Consider the following 23,108-nt stretch of genomic DNA (forward strand, 5'->3'; position numbering starts at 1 on the left):
CCACATATGCCCTTCGTTTCTCCCTTTGTTTCCTTTAGAAATGTTAAAACAAGGCTCCATCCTGATTCAAAATGTAGTTTCCCCCTCTTGTGTTTCTCCTCGCAAACTTTTATTATTCTGAAACTATCACGAGGAAAGGAGGAGGAAGAGGAGGAGGAGAAGACTACAAATGCTTGCAATGGAAACCCAACAGACCAATCATGAGCGTAGATATTAAGGGGTTGACGATATTCTTCGACTGTTTGGGTTTCCTCTTTTCGAGGTGAAATTACTGCCGATGCGTATATTCCCTCCCAAACATATCCTTAGCCATCAGGCAGGGGATACTTCTCGAAAGATACTTCACGGAGAAAGATTATTAGCGCACCACATTAGTTGCGAAAATGACACACAGCGTGGTTTAATTCCTTGCGTATAGAAAACAGAGGACAAAAACAAGGTGTTATAAAAAGGGGTTGGCAGAGCGGAAGAAGGCAAGAGAGAAAGAAAGGGGATATATATATATATATATATATATAATTTGATTTATATGCCGTCCTTTCCGGAGACTCAGGGCGGCTTACAATGCGTTAAGCAATAGCCTTCATCCTTTTGTATATTTATACAAAGTCAGCTTATTGCCCCCACAAACTGGGTCCTCAATTTACCTACCTTAGAAAGGATGGAAGGCTGAGTCAACCTTGAGCCTTGGAGAGATTCGAACCAGCAGAAATTGCAGGCAGCTGTGTTAATAACAGGGTGCGCAGACCACTGTACTATCAAGGCTCTTTAATATTTAATATTTTAATGTAAGGAAGAAATAAAAGACAAATAAAGAATTGACATGTTGGTACTCCCTATATTGGAGAGGGACGGGTAGTTTTCAACTTACAACAGTTCATTTCGTGACCATTCCAAGTTACAAGGGCACTGAAAAAAAAAGTGATTTATGATCATTTTTTAAACCTGCAACCGTTGCAACATCCCCATGGCCACGTGATCAAAATTCGGATGGTTGGTAACTGACTCATATTTATGACGGTTGCAGTGTCCCGGGGCCATGTAATCACCTTTTGAGATCTCCTGACAAGCAAAATCAATGGAGAAGCCAGATTCACTTATCAACCGTATTATTAATTTACCAACTGCAGTGATTCACCTAACAACTGTGGCAAGCAAGGTTATATAATGGAACAAATTCCATTTAACAAACGTTTCGCTTAGCAACAGAAATTTTGGGCTCAATTGTGGCTGTAAGTCGAGGAATCTATCTATCTATCTATCTATCTATCTATCTATCTATCTATCTATCTATCCATCCATCCATCCATCCATCCATCCATCCATCCATCCATCTACAGTATCACCTTTATTACTTTTAGAAGTAACTCAAGACAACAAACACAACACAACAGAGCCGAGGTGGCGCAGTGGTTAGAGTGCAGTACTGCAGCTACTTTAGCTGACTGCTAGTTCAGCAGATCAGCAGATCAAATCTCACCAGCTCAAGGTTGACTCAGCCTTCCATCCTTCCGAGGTGGGTAAAATGAGGACCTAGATTGTTGGGGGCAATATGCTATTTAGTATACTGTCGATTGTTGTAAGCCACCCAGAGTCCTCGGAGAGTGGGCGGCATAGAAATATGATTAATAAATAAATACTTCTTCCACCTATTTTCCCAACAACAACCATCTTGTGGGGTAGAGAGAGAGTAACTGGCTCAAACTCACCCAGGCAGCTTTCATGCCTAAGGTGGGATTTGAACTTGTGCTCTCCTGCTTTCTAGCCTGGTGCTGTAACCACTAGACCAAACTGGCTCCCAAAATAATAAACTTGTGAAAATGAATTTAAAAAAATAACAACATGGTTTACCATGTGAATTTTTCATGCTCTACCACCACAACTAATTCAAACTAGTTATCTCCAAAACTCTCCACTTGAATACAATGGACACCAGTCCAGGGCGCCAAACATTTTGATCAATCCTTTCAGTTATGACTTTACCAGTGATTGTATCTTTAGGATAACTAAGTGATTGTCTGGTTCAAGATCATGATCAGCATCTCCTATTTCCTGTTTTTAAATGCTTTTGGGGAAGAAAGCAAATTGGCTGGACTACAGTTTGGGATCAGTTGCAAACCAGAATGACATTTCTATGTAAAGTTTAACCACCAAGAATATTGGTCAGGGTTTTTTTTAAAAGGTTGCCAGGTATTCCTGCCACTGTTTCATACGGGCAACTTTTGAAGCAAGCGCACCACAAGATCACGGCTGATAAAAGATCAAAGTGGGAAGTGATGCCCTTGGATACTGAAAAGGGGAATCTACGACGACATGTTGGCATTTAAGGTTATCTGTTAACACAATTCTCCCCAACAAACTATGATTCTATCTGCAAATCCCTGGATTTCTGCAATCAGTAGCAATTGATGAATCTCTTAGTGGGTTTCCCAGAGTTTCCTATTCTCCTTTCTTAAATATAATTTAACCTATTTCTGTATGAATTTATAGTGTCTTCTTTAAAAAAAAAACCTTGCATTTCTTTGATATATGTGAACATTTCTATAGCTAGTCTGCCAGAAGTCGGAATTTTTTTGAAAACATTTCTCCTAAATTATAATGCATCCTTGTGCATGGTTTTCAGAAATGTATCGACATTTTGCTATCTATTTTTCCCTAATGCACAAAATTTTAAAATGGGATCAATTCTGCATAAAAATCAGAGAAATGGGATTTGTGCATACTAAGTAGCATGAAGTAGGTCTGTATGAATATACAAACTAAGCACAATTTTCCCCCTTTGCTAACGGTAAGCCAATATTCTATATTCTCTTTTACTTCTAGCTCAGGGGTATCAAACTTCATTACATTGAGGGCTGCATCAGGGTTGTGTTTGACCTGGGGGGGGGGGGGCAGGGTGGGTGTGGCCAGCTTGATGTCACTCCTGTCGGTGTGAAAAAAAAAATCTAATACATGAATTACTAACATATAAAGTGTGCCCTAATTTCTACATTTCCACATTTATTTGGACCAGACTTCTATGCGGCCTATGTGGACAAGAATTCTATGCGGCCACTTCATACTTGAGAAGTAGACAAGACACATGCAATTTTTATTTCTACCAAGGGAATAATAATAATAATAGCTGCCCAGAGTCACTTTGTAGAGGAGGTGATTGGCAGAAAAAATAATAATAAATAAATAAAACAAAATAATAACGATTTGAACATTTCATGTCGTGATGGCTAAATAAAACAGGATGCAACTGGAGAGACCTGGAACCCAACAAGATGGTGTTTTCATCCCTGATGGAAACGGGTCAGAGTTTTCTCATTATTGTGAGAAGTTCCATCCACGCCAGTGGCAAAGGGACTGATCTTTAGATGCCAAGGGGGAATGTGCGAAGGCAACGCAAAAGCACAATAGAGTCTGGAGGAGACCTACCATTGTGTTTTGCTGAGAGGTAGGAGTCCTAAGGCCGCAAGGCTCTCGCGTCAGCAGAGAAACTGGCTGAAATTCCTCAAAATAAGGCTTGTTGGGAAAACTCACATGCAAAGGAAGGTGAAAGGCTGGGAGGCCGCCACTCTCTTCCTCTTCCACTTTCTGTCTGCCTGTCACCATGGCTACCTCTCCATCTGCTTCCCCATACGGAGAAGCTGGTTGCTTGGAAGACATCCTACAAGGAACAAAAGAGGGGAAAATAATGAAACCTCCACATAAATCCTTAATGCCGTCATTGTGTGGTTAGGGGCCATTGTAACAGAAATGCCTTTTTGTGCTAGCCGAGGGCAGGAAGCCATCCAAATACCACTGCAAAGCACACACAACGGAGAACAATGGCCAAGCAGGTAGCAACAGAACAGTGCCTGTTTGTTGTCGGAATAATGCACTAATATAGCACTCTCTTGTATGCTGGCCTCTTAAAACACATTCAAGGAGGTGGGAAGAAAAAGTACCTAAGAACGCCACATAATGAAATGCAATTCTATTTTGTGCATTAGTGGTGGGGAGGCAGAGAAATAACCCCTCTATTTTAGAACTCTGAAGGAGTTTGCAAAATGAGAAGAATGGAACAGATTTTTGGTGTTGATTTGACAGAAAGGCAACAAAGCTCAAACTTTTTTCTTTTGTCTCCTCGAAGTTAGTAGAAGCACTGGCCCAAATTACACCTTCTTGAGATTTTTGTCGGTTCAGTGGAAACTTATTCGTTTGACTCAGCAGGAGGACTATCCCTATCGCTCAAGGCTAGTACCGACACAAGAGTTATCAATAAAGAAGGACCAAAACTGCCTTTTTAGCTCAGCGTCAGAAATTCAGCAGTTTGGCCAACAATTAGTTAAGCAAACTAGCTTCAATAAGCCAGTTTGGTCTAGTAGTTAAGGCACCAGGTTAGAACGTGGGAGGAGGAAGGTGTGTTGAATATGTTCGCTGCCTTGAGTTTTTTGTAAAAATAATAAAAGTGGGATACAAAAATGAATAAATAAAATTAAGAGATGAACAACCCCTTTGGCAAAACTCATATCAAAATGACCAAGAGGAAGAGATAATTGTATAATTATACTTATGTTCGGTATAAGGGAAATTGGAAGTTCCTTCTTTCTACTTTTCCTTATTCTTTTCTTCTTCATTTTTGCTTTTCCTTCCTTCCTTCCTTCCTTCCTTCCTTCCTTCCTTCCTTCCTTCCTTCCTTCTTTCCTTCCTTCCTTCCTTCCCTTTTTATTAATTATGTTTGTTTTATGTTCTTTGTAACAGTTTAATAAAAGTTTATAAAATAGCAAAACAACCAAGGACCCTGCCCTTATTGTAAATGCACAACCATTTGTTCGTTCAACAGAAGTATCACCTCTCAAATTTCACAGGGCAGGATGAAGAGATAAGAAAATCATTCCCCTACACAGGTCCTGTGATTCATAAACAATGAAGGAACTATATGGGCAGAGACTTCATCGTTTTTAAACACCTTTTCAATCCATCGCTTGAGGTACTTACAGTCACAAATTAAACAATCCAAAGTACCAGAGATAATGAAAGAAGTCAAGCCAATAACTTACAAAATTAAATAACAGAACAGAAAGAAAAGAGTCAGAAAGACAGACAGCAGCTAAGAGCAGATGCATATTAATTTGTCATTAAGGATACAAGGAGATAGAACAGATGGAGCCAAGAAATCGGAAAGATAATATTGACAGCACTATTGCTACTAGAGAAGGTCCTATTTTTAGCTCAGAAGGAAGGAAGGAACCTTTGAGCTGTGTCTCCTAGTCTCACTATGCATGGCCAATAGTAAGGGGTGTTGGGCGTGGTAATTCAATGACAACTGGAGTACCATGTCCCAAAGATGCTTTTTCAAAAGGCAACTGGACTCTGTTTTTCCTTGAAGCTGTTTTGTTTCTCATCCAAGAAGCTTCTTCCATTCTGAACTGAAGATCCAAGGAAGCTTCTGGATGAGAAATGAAGAAGAACTGACAAAGCCTCTGGTTGAGAAGTTAAACGTCTTCAAGGGAAAACAAAGTCCACTTGTCTTTTGAAAAAGTACCTCTGGGACAACCGTGACCTGGATGACTGAGAATCCCTATAGATATGGGATACCATGTGTTTCCTAACTAGGATCAAGTCTCTCATGGCCCAGGATTCAGGAGCTGATTCTGAATGTGAAGAAAGTACTTCAGCAAAACTTGTGGAATGTCAACCTCAGGAGATACAAAGCCAAGAATCACCTGAGGCTGATCAAACATAGGTCCCGCATGAGCAGTTGAGGAGGATGTTGGACCTCCCATCCCCCATGCCTACTGAGTAAAGAGGAAGACAGAATAGATATGTTCCATGAGGCTCCTTGCCAAGCAAGGGAGTAAATGTCTTGATTAGTGCAGCTTGCCCCATGATCCCTTGTTGAAAGCAACTTTCTGATCTTCAGCTCCTGCTTGATGTTTGTGGGGGCTCTGCTTGTGAAATTCTGACCTCTGGATTGTCTGACAAGCCTGACCTGACTTTTGGAATTTTGGACTGAATTTTGACTATTTTTCTGCACTCTCCAGTTAAAAGCCAAACCATTTGGGCAATCTTCCTTCAAAGACCGTTTTGATTTGCATTCCTTGTCTGCTGTTATCTCCTCTACCTTGAGCAAAGTGTAATTTACGTAGCAGCAGTGTGTGTCAGTGTAAAAATTGAAACTAAAAGCAGGACAAAGTTTTAGCATAAAAGGAGCTGGAATTGAAAGAACAGCTTTAATGATGAACTCATATGATGGGCAGATCCACACAAACATAGAAAGAATATTTAGGACACTCCAATCTAGTGACCTTCAAATTCTTGGTCTTTAAACCCTTTTGCCAGATTGATTTAGAATTATAGAAGATGAAGACCAATCCATCTAGATGATACCATACTGAAGACTCCTGGTTTATAACTTTATAACTTACAACTACTTAAATAAAGTACTTTTGTGCCACATTGAAGTATGTGAAGATAAATGGGATAGAAAAATAACATAAGAGATTGAAATCTCTGACTGTTAACGATACCTTCTAAAAGAAGCTTAAAGAAACTTCAGAAAATAAATTTTTCAAACAAAGTTTTGTTTGTAAGTTTGATGTTTGTGTATTTCAGTTCTGTCTGAATGGGTGAGGAATTGCCCTTCTTTTTCTAATTTAGCCATTTTGATCAGATTTTCCAATGTAAATATGAAATTGAGTAATATACATAAACATCTAAAACTAATAAATGTGACATATGACCCTGGGAAAAAGCATAAATTGCTTTAAGTAAGGGAAGGAGGCATTGAATATTGGGGGAAATAAATCAAAGTCTAGTAGGACTCAGGATTTGACTCTGAAAAAATCCTTTAGAGCATGTCGGTCTGGAAACAAAGCACTCAAAACATTCAACTGCTTAAAGCATCCACTATTCCATAAAGATGCAGCTGCTTTAAAGAGTTCTAGAAAGGTGCTACAGGCTCCAAGTCACTGTTTTAGATCACACAGTCCTAAAATCTAGCATTTTCAAAACAAAACAAAACAAAAACCTCATGAGAGGAAATCAGGTGTTTCTATCCCCCCCACCCCCTCAAAAAACCCTCAGGTTAGTAAAACAACCCCAAGGGAAAAGACCAATGGTGAAATTCATTTTTTTTTACTACTGGTTCTGTGGGCATGGCTTGGTGGGCATGGCAGGGGAAGGATACTGCAAAATGCCCATTCCCTCCCCACTCCTGGGGGAAGGATATTGCAAAATCTCCATTCCCACCCCACTCTGGGACCAGCCAGAAGTGGTATTTGCCGGTTCTCCGAACTACTCAAAATTTCCGCTACCGGTTCTCCAGAACCTGTCAGAACCTGCTGGATTTCACCCCTGGAAAAGACTCTGATGTCAGGAAAGATTGAAGGCAAAAAGGAGAAAGGGACAGCAGAGGATGAGATGGTTAGATAGTTTCATCAACGCAATGAACATGAATTTGGACAAAATCCGTGAGACAGTGGAGGACAGGGGTTCTGTTGTGCTGTCATCCATTGGGTCACAAATATTTGGACATGACTTAGCAACTCAACAACAACAACCATAGCACCCACTGTGCATTGGACAGTTGCCAACACAGCAGATAAGTGTTTTTTTTTTTTTACAAAAGGGACCTATAAAAAGTGATGCTCAGCTATTTAAAAGAGGGACATTGCTCTATTTGTTGGGCATTCATCGTCCATCTGTGTTTAATATTTCTTTTGCCAAAAACAGCTACCTTTGTTTTATTACAATTTATCTTCAATTATCCTTATACTGCTTCAAGCCAAGCAGTAAGTAAAAGAACCCTTCAGAACCAAATGCTATGTTGTTTGGAAGCAAAACAATGAAATAACATCAAAAGCATTTTTTCCCCCATGAAACAGGAATGATAATGGTAAACTAGAAGCGTTTTTTAGCACAGCAATTTGTTTCAAAGTAGAAGATAGATTGATGATGAGATCAGCAGCCTGGGGCGAAGATACGACAAGATACTATTTATTAAATTTACATCCCTCATTTCCATCAAAAGTGGCATTCAGGATGATTGACAATAATAAAATACAGATTACAACTTGAATTCTGAATACAAGGAGTTAGTTAAAAGGGAGATCAGCTAAAGAAAAGGAAAGGTATCCTTCTTGTTTTGTTTCCATTCAATTCATTCTCACCTGAATAATATACATAGACAAATGGAGCTGTTTGCCTACTGTTCTTTGCTGAGCCATCACAACAGAAAAATGCATGCAGGAAAACAAATAGTTTGTATAAATCTAGGTTTTCATATGGCCTCACTCACTTGACTGTCTGAATTCCATCCACTTTAGGGAGTGCAGCCACCAGTGTGGAAAAAAATGCACCATCCATAATTTACACTAACAATATACAGATAGTCCTTAATTTACGATCACAAATGAGCCCAAAATTTCTGTTGCTAAGTTGTTAACTGAGTTGCCCCATTTTACAACCTTTCTTGCCACAATTGTTAAGTGAATCACTGAAGTTGTTAAGTTAGTTTGATTTGATTTGGTTTGATTTGATTTGATTGCATTTCTATACCGCCCTTCTCCCGAAGGACTCAGGGCGGTTACCTGGTTGTGAAGTGAATCTGCCTTCCCCAATGACTTTGCTTGTCAGGTCACAAAAAAGTGATCACATGATCCCAGGACACTGCAAGGGTTATAAATACACATGAGTTGCCCAGAGTCTGAATTTTGATCACATGACCATGTAGATGTTGCAAAGGTTATAAGTGTGAAAAATGGCTGAAGTCATTTGTTTCAGTGCTGTTGTAACTTCAAATGGTCACTAAATGAATGGCTGTAAATTGAGGACTACCTATAACCATTAGTTACATTAATAACATCATGGGTCCCACCTACCAAGCTGAATACAAACTTCTACCCACGAAGAGGAACAGCTTCAGTGGTGGGTTGCCCCTGGTTCAGACTGGTGTCAGGTTTCAAGGTCGTCTCAGATAAATTGCATTTCAAACAAAGTCTTTAATAAAAACTCCCATTTATTGAGCACGACATTCTAACTCCGACTCCATCGCAGCCAACACTGACTTCCAGACCCAAAACCCTCCCTTTTCGTTCCCCACTCCCCTGCACTCATTGGCCATCTTCCAAGTCACTCTACCCCTAATCTACTGCTCCAGCTCAAAGGAATTTCCCCCCTCCCATCCCATCTCCTAGGGGATATTATCTCCAGGGAAAATAAGTAGGTGAAAAGTCAAACATCCCTTTCCAGACGCCTCCACTTCTCCTTCTTATGTCAGCACTAGAGTAAAATGCAGCTTGAAGTGCTGACAACTGGTTCTATAGAACCGGTAGTAAAACCAGCAGGAGATTCCGCCCACCAACCCCATCATCAGAACGCTTCTGCGCATGCGCAAAAGAGCGTGAGCAGCCCATTGCGAACCGGTAGTAAAGGTAAGTAAAACCCACCCCTGAACAGCTTGCCTTCAGAAATCATGGATGCTCCATCACTGGATGTTTTTAAGAAAACATAGATCAGGGGTGTCAAACTCATGTTGTCACGACAGCGTCACATGATGTATCTTGACTTTTTTCTTCTTTGCTAAACCGGGTTTAGGCGTAGCCAGCATGTGATGCATCTGGCCTGCGGGCCGCGAGTTTGACACCCCTGGTCTAGACAGTCACTTATCTAAAATGGTGCAGGTTCTCCTGCTTGAGCAGGGGGTTGGACTAGAAGACCTCCAAGATCCCTTCCTGCTTATTCTATTCTAACTTTAAGTTTTATCTTCTAATTAATTCAACAAATTTGGCAGAAACAGAAATATTGTCCCCCAATTAGTTGCCTGCAAAGAACCGAGTTGCTTTTAATTTGGCAGATAGAAGCTGTGCAAGCTTGAGACATAAAGGCTCAAAAAATACCACCCCCCACCCCCAGTAAAAGTGAACTAAAATAAATGGTATAACTCTGCATCTGTAAAGTCCCCATTAATGGCAGTGGAGTTTGCAAGGAGAATGGCTTGTAAGTGTACACCCCTCTGTTACTAATGGAAGAAAATATCTGTAGCTCAGGGCTGAACTGTGGGGTTTCCTTGGTGCTATCTGAGCATGGCTGTTTTCTTGTAGATGTTTCATTACCCAGCTAAGCAACATCATCAGTACTAGACCCTAGCACTGATCGTGTTACTTAGTTGGATAATGAAACGTCTGCATGAAAACAACCAAGCCAGTGGTGGATTCCTCCCGGTTCGGTCCGGTTCGGCCGAGACGGTAGCAGTGACGATATGACGTCACCAAACCGATTCTCCCCCCCCCGCCCTCCCACCCACCCACGTTATTCTTACCTTTTATTTGGTCCCACCCCCAATCTATTGCTGCCTCCTGAGTCCCAGCTGATGACTAGAGGGAAAAAAACTGTTTAAACTCTTGCCGCGGGGCTTCAAAGGGCCGCCCTACAGCTGATCAGTGTTAAAAGCAAACAAATGAGTTGGGTTGTAAGTGCGAGGGCTGGTTGTAAGTGCGAGGACCTTCTAGAAATGACTCTGGCCAGCTAGCCACGCCCACCGAGTCACGCGACCTCCAAGCCACACCCACAAAATAAGCCACGCCCACAGAACCGGTAGTAAAAAAATTTAGAACCCACCCCTGAACCAAGCTCAGAAAACACCAAGGAACCCACACCTCTTTGTTAAGCTATATTGGTAGCTTTCCAATTTTGGCTCTTTCAGCCTAGGATGACTTGATTGGCATCTTCTGTTCTTAACATGACAGCGGCAAAGCACCTCATATTCAAAACAAAAAGAAATTGTCGGCTCGCGTGCAGCGATCATTAATCCTCCCCCCCCTCCCCAATTGCTCAGACCAAAAAATTATGTGTACTCTAATCTTGCTTCCTTCAGCAAGAAATACACTCCAGAAATATGTCAAGAATACCACAAAAGGGGGTTTTTTTGGCGGGGGGGCAAGGGGGGGGAAGGAGAGGCAGGGTTTATCCCTGTCCGTTAAAGTGACAAACACCCAATGTGCCAAGAGAAAAGATAGGAGGTTATAAATTGGAACTTGTTGAGGAATTAATTAAGGGATTCATCAATCATTACGCGGCTAACACCACATCTATATGTAGATGCAGCTAAAATCCCATCATCTGCCATAACCTTCCTGCAATCTACAGGTTTGCAAAGCCTCCCAAGTCCTTCTCATTTGCCTATTTATAAATGATTTTGTATAATCTAGCATTAAGACCTGTAATTATAAAACAGCATTAAAAGCAGGCCTGCATGGTTATGGATAATTATAGTTGGTATACTTCGGAGCAGACAATCTCAACCGAAATAGAAACCATTTTTTTTTTCAATTCAAACATCAAGCTTTGCCATTTTGACAGTTCCAAGTCCATGGGATATATAACAAGATGGTTTAAATTCTATGTCTCCCCCCTCCTCCCTTTTCTTTTTTTCAAAAAAATTGTTCTTAACCTCCCTCCTCCTTCTCCTAAAACTAAACTGCTTTCTTACCAACCCTTGAGAGGCTTGATCGGAGCTAAATATACTAATTTTTGATATCCAGGAATAAAATGAACTCTCCCTGGGTTTTCCACCAGCTTTTTCGAAGTTCAGCTTTTTAAATGGCACAGTCTTCAGCTTCGAGGACCAGCATTGCACATTCAACATTAATGAAAGATATGTCGTTCCTCTATTGCTCGAATGTTCGAATTCGGGGTCATCCAGTGCAGCTGAGTGGCAGTTAGTTTAGTACATCGCTTTTGTTTAATTTACTGAACAATCGTACCACTGGATAGATTACCCATTATTGACTTCCACTGGTCTTAAAAAAGAAAAAGAGCAGGACAGAGATTTAGGGGACAGAAAGAGGCATCTGTGTTGCAGAGAATAAAAGTGGATGGCCCAAATCAGCTTGAAAATTGGAGAAGGGTGCAGGGAGACCATGTGATGGTCAGATTTGGTAGAATAACATGTGCAACAGGAAAACAAACAAATAATTTTTTATAGATTTATTTTTTTGCAGAAAAATGGGGAAAAACTTAGCCTTTATTTATTTATTTATTTTAATTTGATTTATATGCCGCCCTTCTCCGGAGACTCAGGGCAGCTTACAATGCGTTAAGCAATAGCCTTCATACTTTTGTATATTTATACAAAGTCAGCTTATTGCCCCCACAAACTGGGTCCTCAATTTACCTACCTTAGAAAGGATGGAAGGCTGAGTCAACCTTGAGCCTGGCAAGATTCGAACTTACTAACTGCAGACAGCTGGAGTTAAATTACAATGCATTAGTCTGCTGAGCTATCCAGGCATTTTAAGAATATTTCAGATTATACATAGGTCACTGATTGGATTCACACAACAGACTGAACTTAACTAAATCATCTCACTTTCTATATACCATATAAAAATCATAAACTGAGCATAAACCATAAATGGGCTGAAAAATTAACCAAGCATAAACTAATAGCACAAACTAAACAAATGGGCTGAAAAAATTATCCGAGATTAATAATAAACACCCTCTGTGAGTTACATGAATGCCGCTGCTTGATCTTTCACCAATATCTTCAAAGCAATGTGTATACACTATTCACACATGGGCATAAATTCACAAACATTATTTGATATATCTTTCGACACGTACTATCATTGTTTTACATTGTTCTTACACCACACTTAACTTAATACTGAAACAAACACATCTTCAGTAGAGTCTCCAGAATCTTAGCTTAATCATATACATGAAGGTCACACGACATAGTAAGCCAAAATAAATAAAATTTAATAGGTTGTGCAAATGCAATCATCTGGGTTGAGTGGATTGTGTGAACTTGGCTTAAGGACTAAATATAAAAGTGTTCCAAAGCCTACCAAAGTTATTTGTTGAAGTTTAAATTATCCAAAACTCATTTATCTATCATTCATTTTTGTAGGTCTACTCTGAGTAGGACTAAATTTGGATTTCACCCATTTAGTGTTCCTAACAAATGGTACTAGGATACATCTAGGTCAGTGTTTCTCAACCTTGGAAGCTTAAAGATGGGTGGACTTCAACTCCCAGAATTCCCCAGCCAGCATTGCTGGCTGGGGGATTCTGGGAGTTGAAGTCCACCCATCTTCAAGCTACCAAGGTTGAGAAACACTGATCTAGGTGGACACCGACTCCCAAAGTAGTCCATTAATTAGAAGACAAATATTCAACAGTTGCTTCCTTGGCAGGCTAAAATGTCTAACTCCCACTCATTTAGCTCAATTGTAATTTTTTTTTTTAAATAGAAAAAGAAACATAATAAAGAGTATTCCTCAAAAAATTCCAAACTCTCATTTGTTACTGTTAAAAAGAAATCATGAGACTAAATAAATAAAAATTAGCTTTCAGCTGTCAATCATTCTGAAACATAATAATCTGTTAATTATTACTTTCTCCGAACACATCAATCATCCCCCCTTTTTCATACACACGCATGTTATTAGAGGGAAAGGGGAAAAAAAGACTGAAGAAAAATAACTGTAAAAGGAAAACTATGGCATGTTTAACTACATTTTGAACAAGGAAAGTCTTCGCCAACCAGCATCCGGGAAAAAGCCACCTTAAACCCTCCTCTCGTGCAATTTAGTTTCAATTAAGTGAGCTTAGCACTCAAGCTCGAGTAAATGAAAATCAAAGTGAATTATGTTGACAGCAGTTGCCAAAACATTGCTTAGAAGAAGTCAAGGTGCATGTCCCACAGTTGTGAGGATGGGAGGGAAGAGAAGATGGGAACAGATGTTCCAAATGCACAACTCAGAAGGGTACAAATATGGTATATTAAGAGAGGCAGCTCAGGGACAGCAGTGATTCCAGAATCCACACTGGGAAAAGAAGGATTCTCCTATCCTGAGATTCTAAGATCAATGACTAGTCAAAAATGGGGAACTGTTGTGACCTGCCAGCGGTCAGCAGAGCTGGCAGCAGATTTGGACAGTGAGGAGATCTGGGGAGGAACGTGGAGTCCTGGAGTCTGGGAAAGGCTCGGACAATGCAGCTCTGCGTTGGAGGCAGAGAGGGGGCCAAGGCCATCTGGTAGTTCTTTGCTGCCTCCGGAGTCTGACATCAGCGAGGCAAAAGAACAGCGTGAGCCTGTTCCCAGTGTGCGCATGCGCAGAGCTGCCAAAAGACAGGAATAATTAAGAAAACAGGGTCGACTTGGGAGTAAGGCTTGGAGATGATTGGCCCCTCCCATAAGATATAAAAGTGAGCTTTTGCAGGAAGCAATTAGTTCATCTGGTCAGTGGAAAAGTTCTGTTTGACTCTGTGCTAAGTTTGGCATTGCCCTGTGTGTGGCAGTTAGTTCTCTGGCAGCATTCCAAGGGAGATGAGGTGGGTGTTTGTAAACACTCCCCTGAAAGACTGTTTGAGAAGCCTTTCGGACTGGGAATGACAATAGTTCACAGCCTTATGAATAAAAGAGGTTTGCCGGGACTAAGGTTGTGTTTTATGCTTTCTAAGGAAGGCTAGGTCAGAACAGGAACAGATTTGAGAGCCAATAGTTGCATGCCAGGGGAACTACACTCTACAAGGTAGGAAGAAGCAGAACAGACTAGAACTAAGATTAGATGTGATCTGATTTATCTTTGAATTAAATTAATTAAATTTATATTGAGGCAATGGTTCCCAGTGCTTCCACTTGTGCCCTGCTTGAATGGTTCAGAAGGAACATACCCAAAAGGAGAAAATGTGTCCATCCTAGGTTTCAATGTGTTTTCCCGTAATCTAGAAGCTAGAGGAATTTCTAGCTTTAGTGTAAAACAGGGGTCTCCAAACTTGGCAAGTTTAAGACTTGTGCACTTCAAATTTCAGAATTCCCCGGCCAGCATGGGAGTTGACGTCCACAAGTCTTAAACTTGCCAAGTTTGGAGAGCCCTGTGTAGAAGAAATAATAAGTTGCTCCACTGTCTTGGCTACAGTATAGTAGTAATCTTTCTGGATCTGACCAGTTCATAGCCTTGAGTTTGTGCCAACTTGTAGGAGAAGGAATGGCAGAACCTGGGGGCAAAGTGAAAAGAGGCATCAGCTTAGAATCCCTATGTAGCCACAAATGAACTAAGTCTCACCCCCTTGGGTGCCGTTGATGGAGGATAGTGGACATGAAATAAAAAAGAATGGGAACTAAAGAATAAAAGGTATAGCCATTTTGTTTGTTATACAGTGAGCACCAACAGAATGTTCAGCCATGACTTTGATGAGAAGAAGAAAGAGTTATGGATGACTCTCATTCATCAGAAAATTGTAGTGGGAATTAAAAATAATGAAGAAATATAGGGCAACCAGACCCACTGTTTGCTCAAATTGTTGTTTAGGAGATTTGCTTGGCCATTGGAATACAATCATTTTGCTCAAATGAGCATGTTTGCATGCTGAGGATATTCTGATAAAATGGTTATCAACTACGTAACATAATCCGTGCTAGGTAATTCCACTCCCTTGTAGAAATAATGATGTTAGCTAGTTGGGTAATGAAACGTTTGCAAAAAAAACAACTAAGTTCAGACAGCATCAATACTCCACAGTTCAACTCTGAGCTACAATATTCTCTTCTATCGGTAATATAGTTATCATAAAGAAAGGGAGGATATTTTCCAGAAATGATTCTCTGGTCAGGTTTCTCTTTATCTCCTTCTTTGCTTTCTTTTTATCTCTCCTAGATCCTACCCCAAAATGTTTCCTGTCCCATATTTTACTTAATGTTGTTTATTTTTTCCCAAGCAAATATGCCCACAAAACCTCTGGTTTTTATTTTCTGAGAACGCCTGTCAGGCCAATATGTGTGTGGGTGGGGGGAGATCTTGCTGCTGTTTTGCAACATCTAACATTTCAATTGCTTTATTTTAAATTAAAACACTTTATACAAAAATTTGCACTACTTAAAAGATCCCAGAGAAGGTCTTTGAACGCTCAGGTCAAACAGATTATTATTATATAAAGGGGAAAATAATAAGATTGCCGTTTTGCAAATAGTATATGATTCTAGGTGGAGCTCCCTTTTATATTTATTGCCTTAAAAAGAGGAAAATAGCATGTTTTACCTTAAAGAACATATATTTCTTCTTCAGTGCAATATACAATTTATAGCGAAGTCAAAAGAAGTAAAAAACAGATTTGCTCTGAAAAATTATGTTTGAAATTTTCTTCAATAAAGCTGGATTCTGAATAATTTCCAGATACTATGAAATATTTACTAAACATTAATCACATTTCTGAGATATGTACTTGACATCTGACAATATTTAATTTCAGTATTTGATATGGAGACAGTTCATGTTTGATTCTATTTGGCAACTGGCCTGAAATAGCACTTAATAGTTGACAAACATTTAGTTAGTTACATGTTAACTAACATGTAATATATCTGAGATGGCTTTTAACAGACCATTAGGTAGAATCCACCTGAAATTATATATTTCTGCCTTGAGCAGAATAAGGAGAAAATGTAAATAGATGATAGATAGATAGATAGATAGATAGATAGATAGATAGATAGATAGATAGATATGGAAATGTATACTTTACAAATAACCTATTCCTTATTTTTCTGGAAGGAATCCACCAATATTTGATAGCTCATATGTAATAATTTTTATTATTCAATATATTATATTTACCATTTTAATATTTTATATGGTTTTTATCATGCTGTAATCTGCCCACAGTTGCTTGATAGAAGATGGGCAGGGTAAAAATTAAATAAATAAATAATAAATAAAATCAATATTACCTAGATTTAATATTTGGTGAAACAAAACATTACAAACATATCCCCAACATCTAAAATTCAATATATTGGAAGTAAATCTTCATAATTTAAGATCCAAGCTTAATTTTGAAATTCACAGTTACCTTAGACATGTGAATGAAGAATTGGGACTTTTTTTTTTTTTTTTTTGGCTAGTTTCAAATATGTAGCCAACTCTTTCATCCACACAGCCTCATGATCAAAACATTTAATCACTGGCAAAAGCAGAAAGAAAGTTCCGGAGCTTAAGAATGTGAAGAGATGACAACTGGCATCTGCTTTGTTGGTTTAATGCCGGAAGTGAGCATATGATTTCCAGCTCATGATATAATTCCAGGTTACTCTTTGGTTGCTCAAAAAAAATATATCAGCTTCTAGTAACCACCAACATTTAAACAGCTGTCATAAGAGAAATGTCTTAGGGATGCAATCTTGGCTGCAACCCTAGGAAAAATTTCAGAAGGACCACAGCATGTCAAAGACAATAGATTTCCATCAGCACAAATCTGGAAGCAGCAGGAAGTGGTTATTGTTGACAAGTTGCAAAAGCTAAGCCCTATCAGTAACTTTTACCATACACAGGGCTTCTGCTTGGCTGGTTCTGAATTAAAACTGAAACGTTCATCCCTTGCTTTCATTAAAGCTTGATATCAGGACTTCTCTCTGTTTCTTTCCAACTCCTGGTCTCCTGCTGGGACGACTTCTTTTTATTTAGTTTTTCAATTCATTAGTGAATTTGCATCTCCACATTTCGGTTTTAGGCTAAATAACCAAACAGACCACACTGAAAGTAATGCTAATGGGGATACATAATGTCAGAACTAATAGCATTAAAATCAAAGTTAAGGGGGAAAAAAAACTAAAATCAAAATAAATAAAATAGCATTCCATTCAATAACAAGTTACAATCTTGGGGAAATAAATTTGGTTCTGGGATTTATATCTTATTTTATTTATTTTATGATTTAACTAAATATTGGGAGTACTATACGGAGGCTGAACATACTTCGCAGGAAGTGTATTCAATAGGAGTCATATTGAAGTTAGCGAAGTTACCAGCTGTGGAACATTTTCAGAATTGTCTTTCCATTGATCAAAGCAGTTAAGTAATTTCATAATTTATTAAAGTTGCAGGATCCAATCTGGGTCAGTCACTGGGACCAGAGGTTTTGTATTCCAAGCTTTCAGACTCATGCTGGAGCCCATCTTGGCTCCAGCATGAGTCCGAAAGCTTGGAATACAAAACCTCTGATCCCAGTGACCGACCCAGATTGGATCCTGCAACATTATCCTAGGACACTTATTCATATTAAGTTTCCATTATAATATCATTCTTCTACCTTTTTTTAAAGGCAGGGATACGTCCGTTCTTTTTATTATGATGACTGCTATTTACACATAGAATCCACAACAAAAGAAACATCACATGAAAACATACATAATTTGCCTTGGATACTGTCAAACTGCTCATATTGTTAAAATCTACTTGCATAATCTCTTCTCAAAGACATGGAGAAGAGTCTGACTCACTCTCTGTCAGAGATATATACTGTTGATTCAAATAGATCTTGGGACTGGTGTATATAGATTACCGGGAGGGAACCTCTAGTCATAATATGACCCTCATGTATATCCATCTTACATGTAATGGGGCATCTTCCATTGTACCAACCACAAAGTCACAGAAAGCAGACATCTGGTGGGAAAAACATGCTATGAGTCTACATAGATGGGATGCATCCTTGTCAGCTGCAAAGAATCAGGATCACGTGTTATGTTCCACTTAAGCTGATTTAATGCTCATGTCTATACACAGGAATTTACTCAGCTAACAGTCACCACTAAATTGGTGCTAGATAACAGTTAACAGGGTTCAAGATGGTTTAGATGTTTGTGGGAATGTAAAGACTCCAGGTGAATTCCTTTCTTAACTCTACCTCCTGGCTCTGCCCATACTACTGTCATCCCAGATCAGTGTTTTTAGTGTTAATCTGTTCTTTTTTTTCTAAAAAAAAATAATGTATGATGCTCGGTTTCTTTGATGAAGATATGAAACAGCGGTATGAACAAATTATTCCTGTTGGACCATGATTATGGTTAGTTTTTATGTGGGGGGGTGTCAATGAAGATGGGAAGGGAGTGGACTTCTCACAAGAAATTTGACTTTCAGGGCAAGAGAATAAGTTCCTAACTATAACAATTGACTGGACTTCTTCCCTCCAATATACTGGCTATTTTGAGACACAAATGTTCCTCCATTTAACAAGAAGATCCACAAATGTTTGCAACTATCAACTCTAACAGAACTGAACTGTTGCCAAATTGCAACAAATCCTTTGCAGGGGAAGCTGTTTTAAACCCTTGAAATTTAATTGCATGCTGGTGTCATCTTACGGTGTGCATTAAAGTCCATATGAAACACAGATAGAGCAATAATTTCAACTCCCATTAACAATCAGAGCTCTTCCAAACTCAAGTTCAATTTTTTTTTTTTTTTGCAATGAGCCATAGTTTTCTAGCCCACCAACACTAACAAAGTTTTCTTTGTATCTACAGACAAGAATCCATTAATACTTATTGCAAATATGAAATTTTGACTACACCCTCTTCCCTCTGTTTTCCCCAGATATGCCATATCAAAATAATATTCTATATTATTTTAAAACCATACCTTTTTTCCCTTAAAACGAGCCTTTTTGTAAACAAGCAAAAGTGCATTTAAATATTACAAATTTAATTCTGGAGGAATCCCTCTAACATGAAAATGTGCGACATTCATGCTCTGAACTGTGTTGTTTAATGTATGTATAATCACCAACATCTTAACAACAAACACAAGTTCTATCCTGAACACTTGTTTTGTATTGCACAACACTGTTTAACATTTAGGCACGTTTTAAAGGTGTCGATATGCTTATTTTAGAGAAACAGAGCAGAGTGACATATTTTAATGCATATTTTACAAATGTGTACATTTCTACATATGTCTTGAGGACAACATTTGCGTATACATTTACAAGCATCTATTTTGGAGAATTAAATATTATAGGCAGCAAAATACCAACTCAAAAAGCATCAATATTTAAGCATAAGATTTTAATCTGGTCTCAATCTGGTATTTGGTAGAGAAAGAGGCTTCTAATGTGTTTGAAAAATCTAAGGTTGTAAACTTAAACGTAGCTGCTTTGGATAGTGAGATATGCGGCATGTATAAATTGATAATAAAAAAATAAATAATCCTAATTAATTTTGAGCAGATATACACTATTTAATAAAAAGTACAAAGGATGGTAAATGAATGGCCCTAACACACAAAGCAAGTGTAGTAAAATTGAATTAGATTTATGTTTAAATATGTTTAAGGGTTATATCAAAACTCCACCAGTTTTAGGAAGTATGACAGTATTTTATCATTTCTTAGTATGCATTTCAATTTTTTGGGACCTTTACATAGAGTAATATTGAGATAACTAAACTGTCACTATATCCACTGACATTCATTAACAGTTATCCATGATTAAGCTAGCTGACCTTAGTCAATCTAATATTTATTTCACCTTCCTGACATGTCCTACAATTTAGGCAGAAGTGATTTCATAGAGACTACACATAAAGAAATCACATAATTTTGTATTATTATTATCATCATCGATGAAAAGTCAACGGGTAAACCAGTAGGGATGGTCACAAGTTGTGTTCATGTGATGTCCCACTTAATGTCTGTAGTGGTTTGATTAACAGCTGCAGCGAAAAGGTCATAAAATAAGGTGTGGCCACGTGACACCTCACTTAATGGCTGCACCACTTAACAACTAATTTTCCACTCCAAATTATGGTCATAAATCAAGAACCATCACACACACACACACACACACACACACACACACACACACACACACAAATAAGACATCATCATATTTCCCCAAAATACTATAACATGCTGCATTCTACAAAGCATACCAGAGCAATTCTAAAGTCAAAAGATACATAATAGACATTAATTAGCTGAATAGCTGTTCAGAACTATTTTCAAATATGCACATTCTTGAATGCAAAATATTAATAGTTTTTCTCCACCGGTCTTTCCTGAGGTCAGGATTATTTATTCAACCCCGCATCTGTTTTCTAACAGAATGGGCATATTATGTGGAAAGGGAAGCACAAGTCAGTTTTAATAAATTATTATATGAGATTTATCTGGGGTCCTAGCATTGAAGAGAAGACAGTATTTTTTTTCTTTATTATTTATTTTTTGAGGAAATACATCTTCTGTGTTTTGAATGAAACTGGAAATCTTAAGAAAATTTGCCCCCCGGTGTTGACTGCACCCTCATATAAATTCCAAACCAAAGCCCCAATAAAAATGCCTGGTTTATTTCAGCATTTGAAGCACACAAAAAAATAAATAAATAAAATAAAAGAGTAAAATAACATAAAGTAAAATGACACAAAATAAAAATCTGCATATGCATTCTATTTCCCTAAGGAGATAAAAATAGCAACAATAACAAAATTAAAACTTGTTTTACTAATGGCTGACAACACTCACAATCATCTCCAGCCAGTCTGAAGAACTAACATTAAATCCTAGTTCAGTTAAACGTAGTACAGAAACAGCTAGGCTGACCCCATGTATATTTTATTTGAAAGCAAATCTTGTTGGACTGATCCAATTTACTGCTGGATAAGCATGATTAATTTTCATCTCAGTAGCAAGAACTTTATTACCAGCCCAAAGAATCAATTATCTCAAACTGAAACTAAAACATACCCTACATCATAAAAGCTTATTCTTTAATCAATATATTAACTGTTAAGGCAGAGGTGGGGAACGATGCCACCTTTATGACTTGTGGACTTCAACTCCCAGAATTCCTGAGCCAGCATGGTTCCCACCCATATGTTAAGGGCATTCATTGTCTTTGCAGTCACCCAAAGGTTAACACTTTATGGAAGGACTTATTATCAGCACTGATATTACTGGATTGCCCAAAAGTTTGTTGACAACCAAGAGCTATGACTATATATATTTCTATTTTCAGTGCAGCTCTCAATCTACTAGTTAAAGGCCAACTTTGCACTTCAGACTGTAGAGAAAAGTCATGGGTGGGTATAAGAGACAGAGAAAGATGATCAGTCATGAAATCTTTGATTCAAAAACCATCACGAGCAGTTAAATTGCTATATAAAATGGGAATGTCTGATCTCTAAAAAGCATCCGCCCATGCTTTAATTTATCGTCAATCTTAGAATCATTTCTACATATCCCACTTTCAGAATTGCAAGCCTCCTAACACATTTTACAGGTATAAAAGAAATGGCCTTCTCTTATGTGCCCCCCCCTCCAAGCTATGGTATTGTCAAGGAATTGGGTAGCAGCTGTCCAGATGAAGTCAGAGACACTATATCTGTATCTGTATCTGTATCATCTCTCTCTCTCCCCTCCCCCTATCTATCTATCTATCTATCTATCTATCTATCTATCCATCCATCCATCCATCCATCCATCCATCCATCTATCTATCTATCTATCCATCCATCCATCCATCCATCCATCCATCCATTTATCATCTATCATCTATCTATATCTATCACCTATCTATCTTCTATTTATCTATCTATCTATCTATCTATCTATCTATCATCTATCATCTATCAATCATCTGTCTATCCATCATCTATCTATCATCTATCATCTATCTATCTATCTATCTATCTATCTATCTATCTATCTATCTCTATCTCTATGTATCTATCATTCATTCATCTATCTCTCTATCTCTCTATCTATCTCTATCTAATCTATCTATCTATCATCTATCTATCTATCATCTATCATCTATCATCTATCTATCTATATCTAATCTATCTATCATCTATCTATCTATCATCTATCTATCCATCTATATCTAATCTATCTATCATCTATCTATCTATCATCTATCTATCTATATTTAATCTATCATCTATCTATCATCTATCTATCTATCATCTATCTGTCATCTATCTATCATCTATCTATCTATCTATCTATCTATCTATCTATCTATCATCTATCTGTCATCTATCTATCATCTATCTATCTATCTATCTATCTATCTATCTATCATCTATCATCTATCATCTATCTATCCATCATCTATCTATCATCTATCATCTATCTATCTATCTATCTATCTATCTATCTGTCATCTATCTATCATCTATCTATCTATCTATCTATCTATCTATCTATCTATCTATCATCTATCTGTCATCTATCTATCATCTATCTATCTATCTATCTATCTATCTATCTATCTATCATCTATCATCTATCATCTATCTATCCATCATCTATCTATCATCTATCATCTATCTATCTATCTATCTATCTATCTAT

At 38.2% G+C, this 23,108-nt stretch overlaps 1 protein-coding gene across 7 annotated transcripts in view; it reads right to left on the minus strand.

The window, feature by feature from the left end:
- The window catches only part of SOX5 (SRY-box transcription factor 5), a 1,038,733-nt gene that overhangs the window by 485,223 nt on the left and 530,402 nt on the right, over positions 1–23,108 (minus strand). For 4 of the 7 annotated variants that reach the window (XM_060688637.2, XM_087873006.1, XM_034442599.3 and 1 more), the window contains one exon: positions 3,424–3,655. The exons of 1 other annotated variant lie outside the window; for it this stretch is intronic. In XM_060688637.2, coding sequence (XP_060544620.2) covers positions 3,424–3,654 — 231 coding nt within the window. In that variant the 5' untranslated portion in view covers position 3,655. The remainder of the gene's footprint in view (positions 1–3,423; positions 3,656–23,108) is intronic. 2 more of the 7 variants (XM_087873007.1, XM_060688669.2) reach the window with 1 other exon arrangement.

Source organism: Pantherophis guttatus, chromosome 7 (assembly GCF_059756535.1).
Source record: "Pantherophis guttatus breed Tessera chromosome 7, ASM5975653v1, whole genome shotgun sequence".
Lineage (NCBI taxonomy): Eukaryota > Metazoa > Chordata > Lepidosauria > Squamata > Colubridae > Pantherophis > Pantherophis guttatus.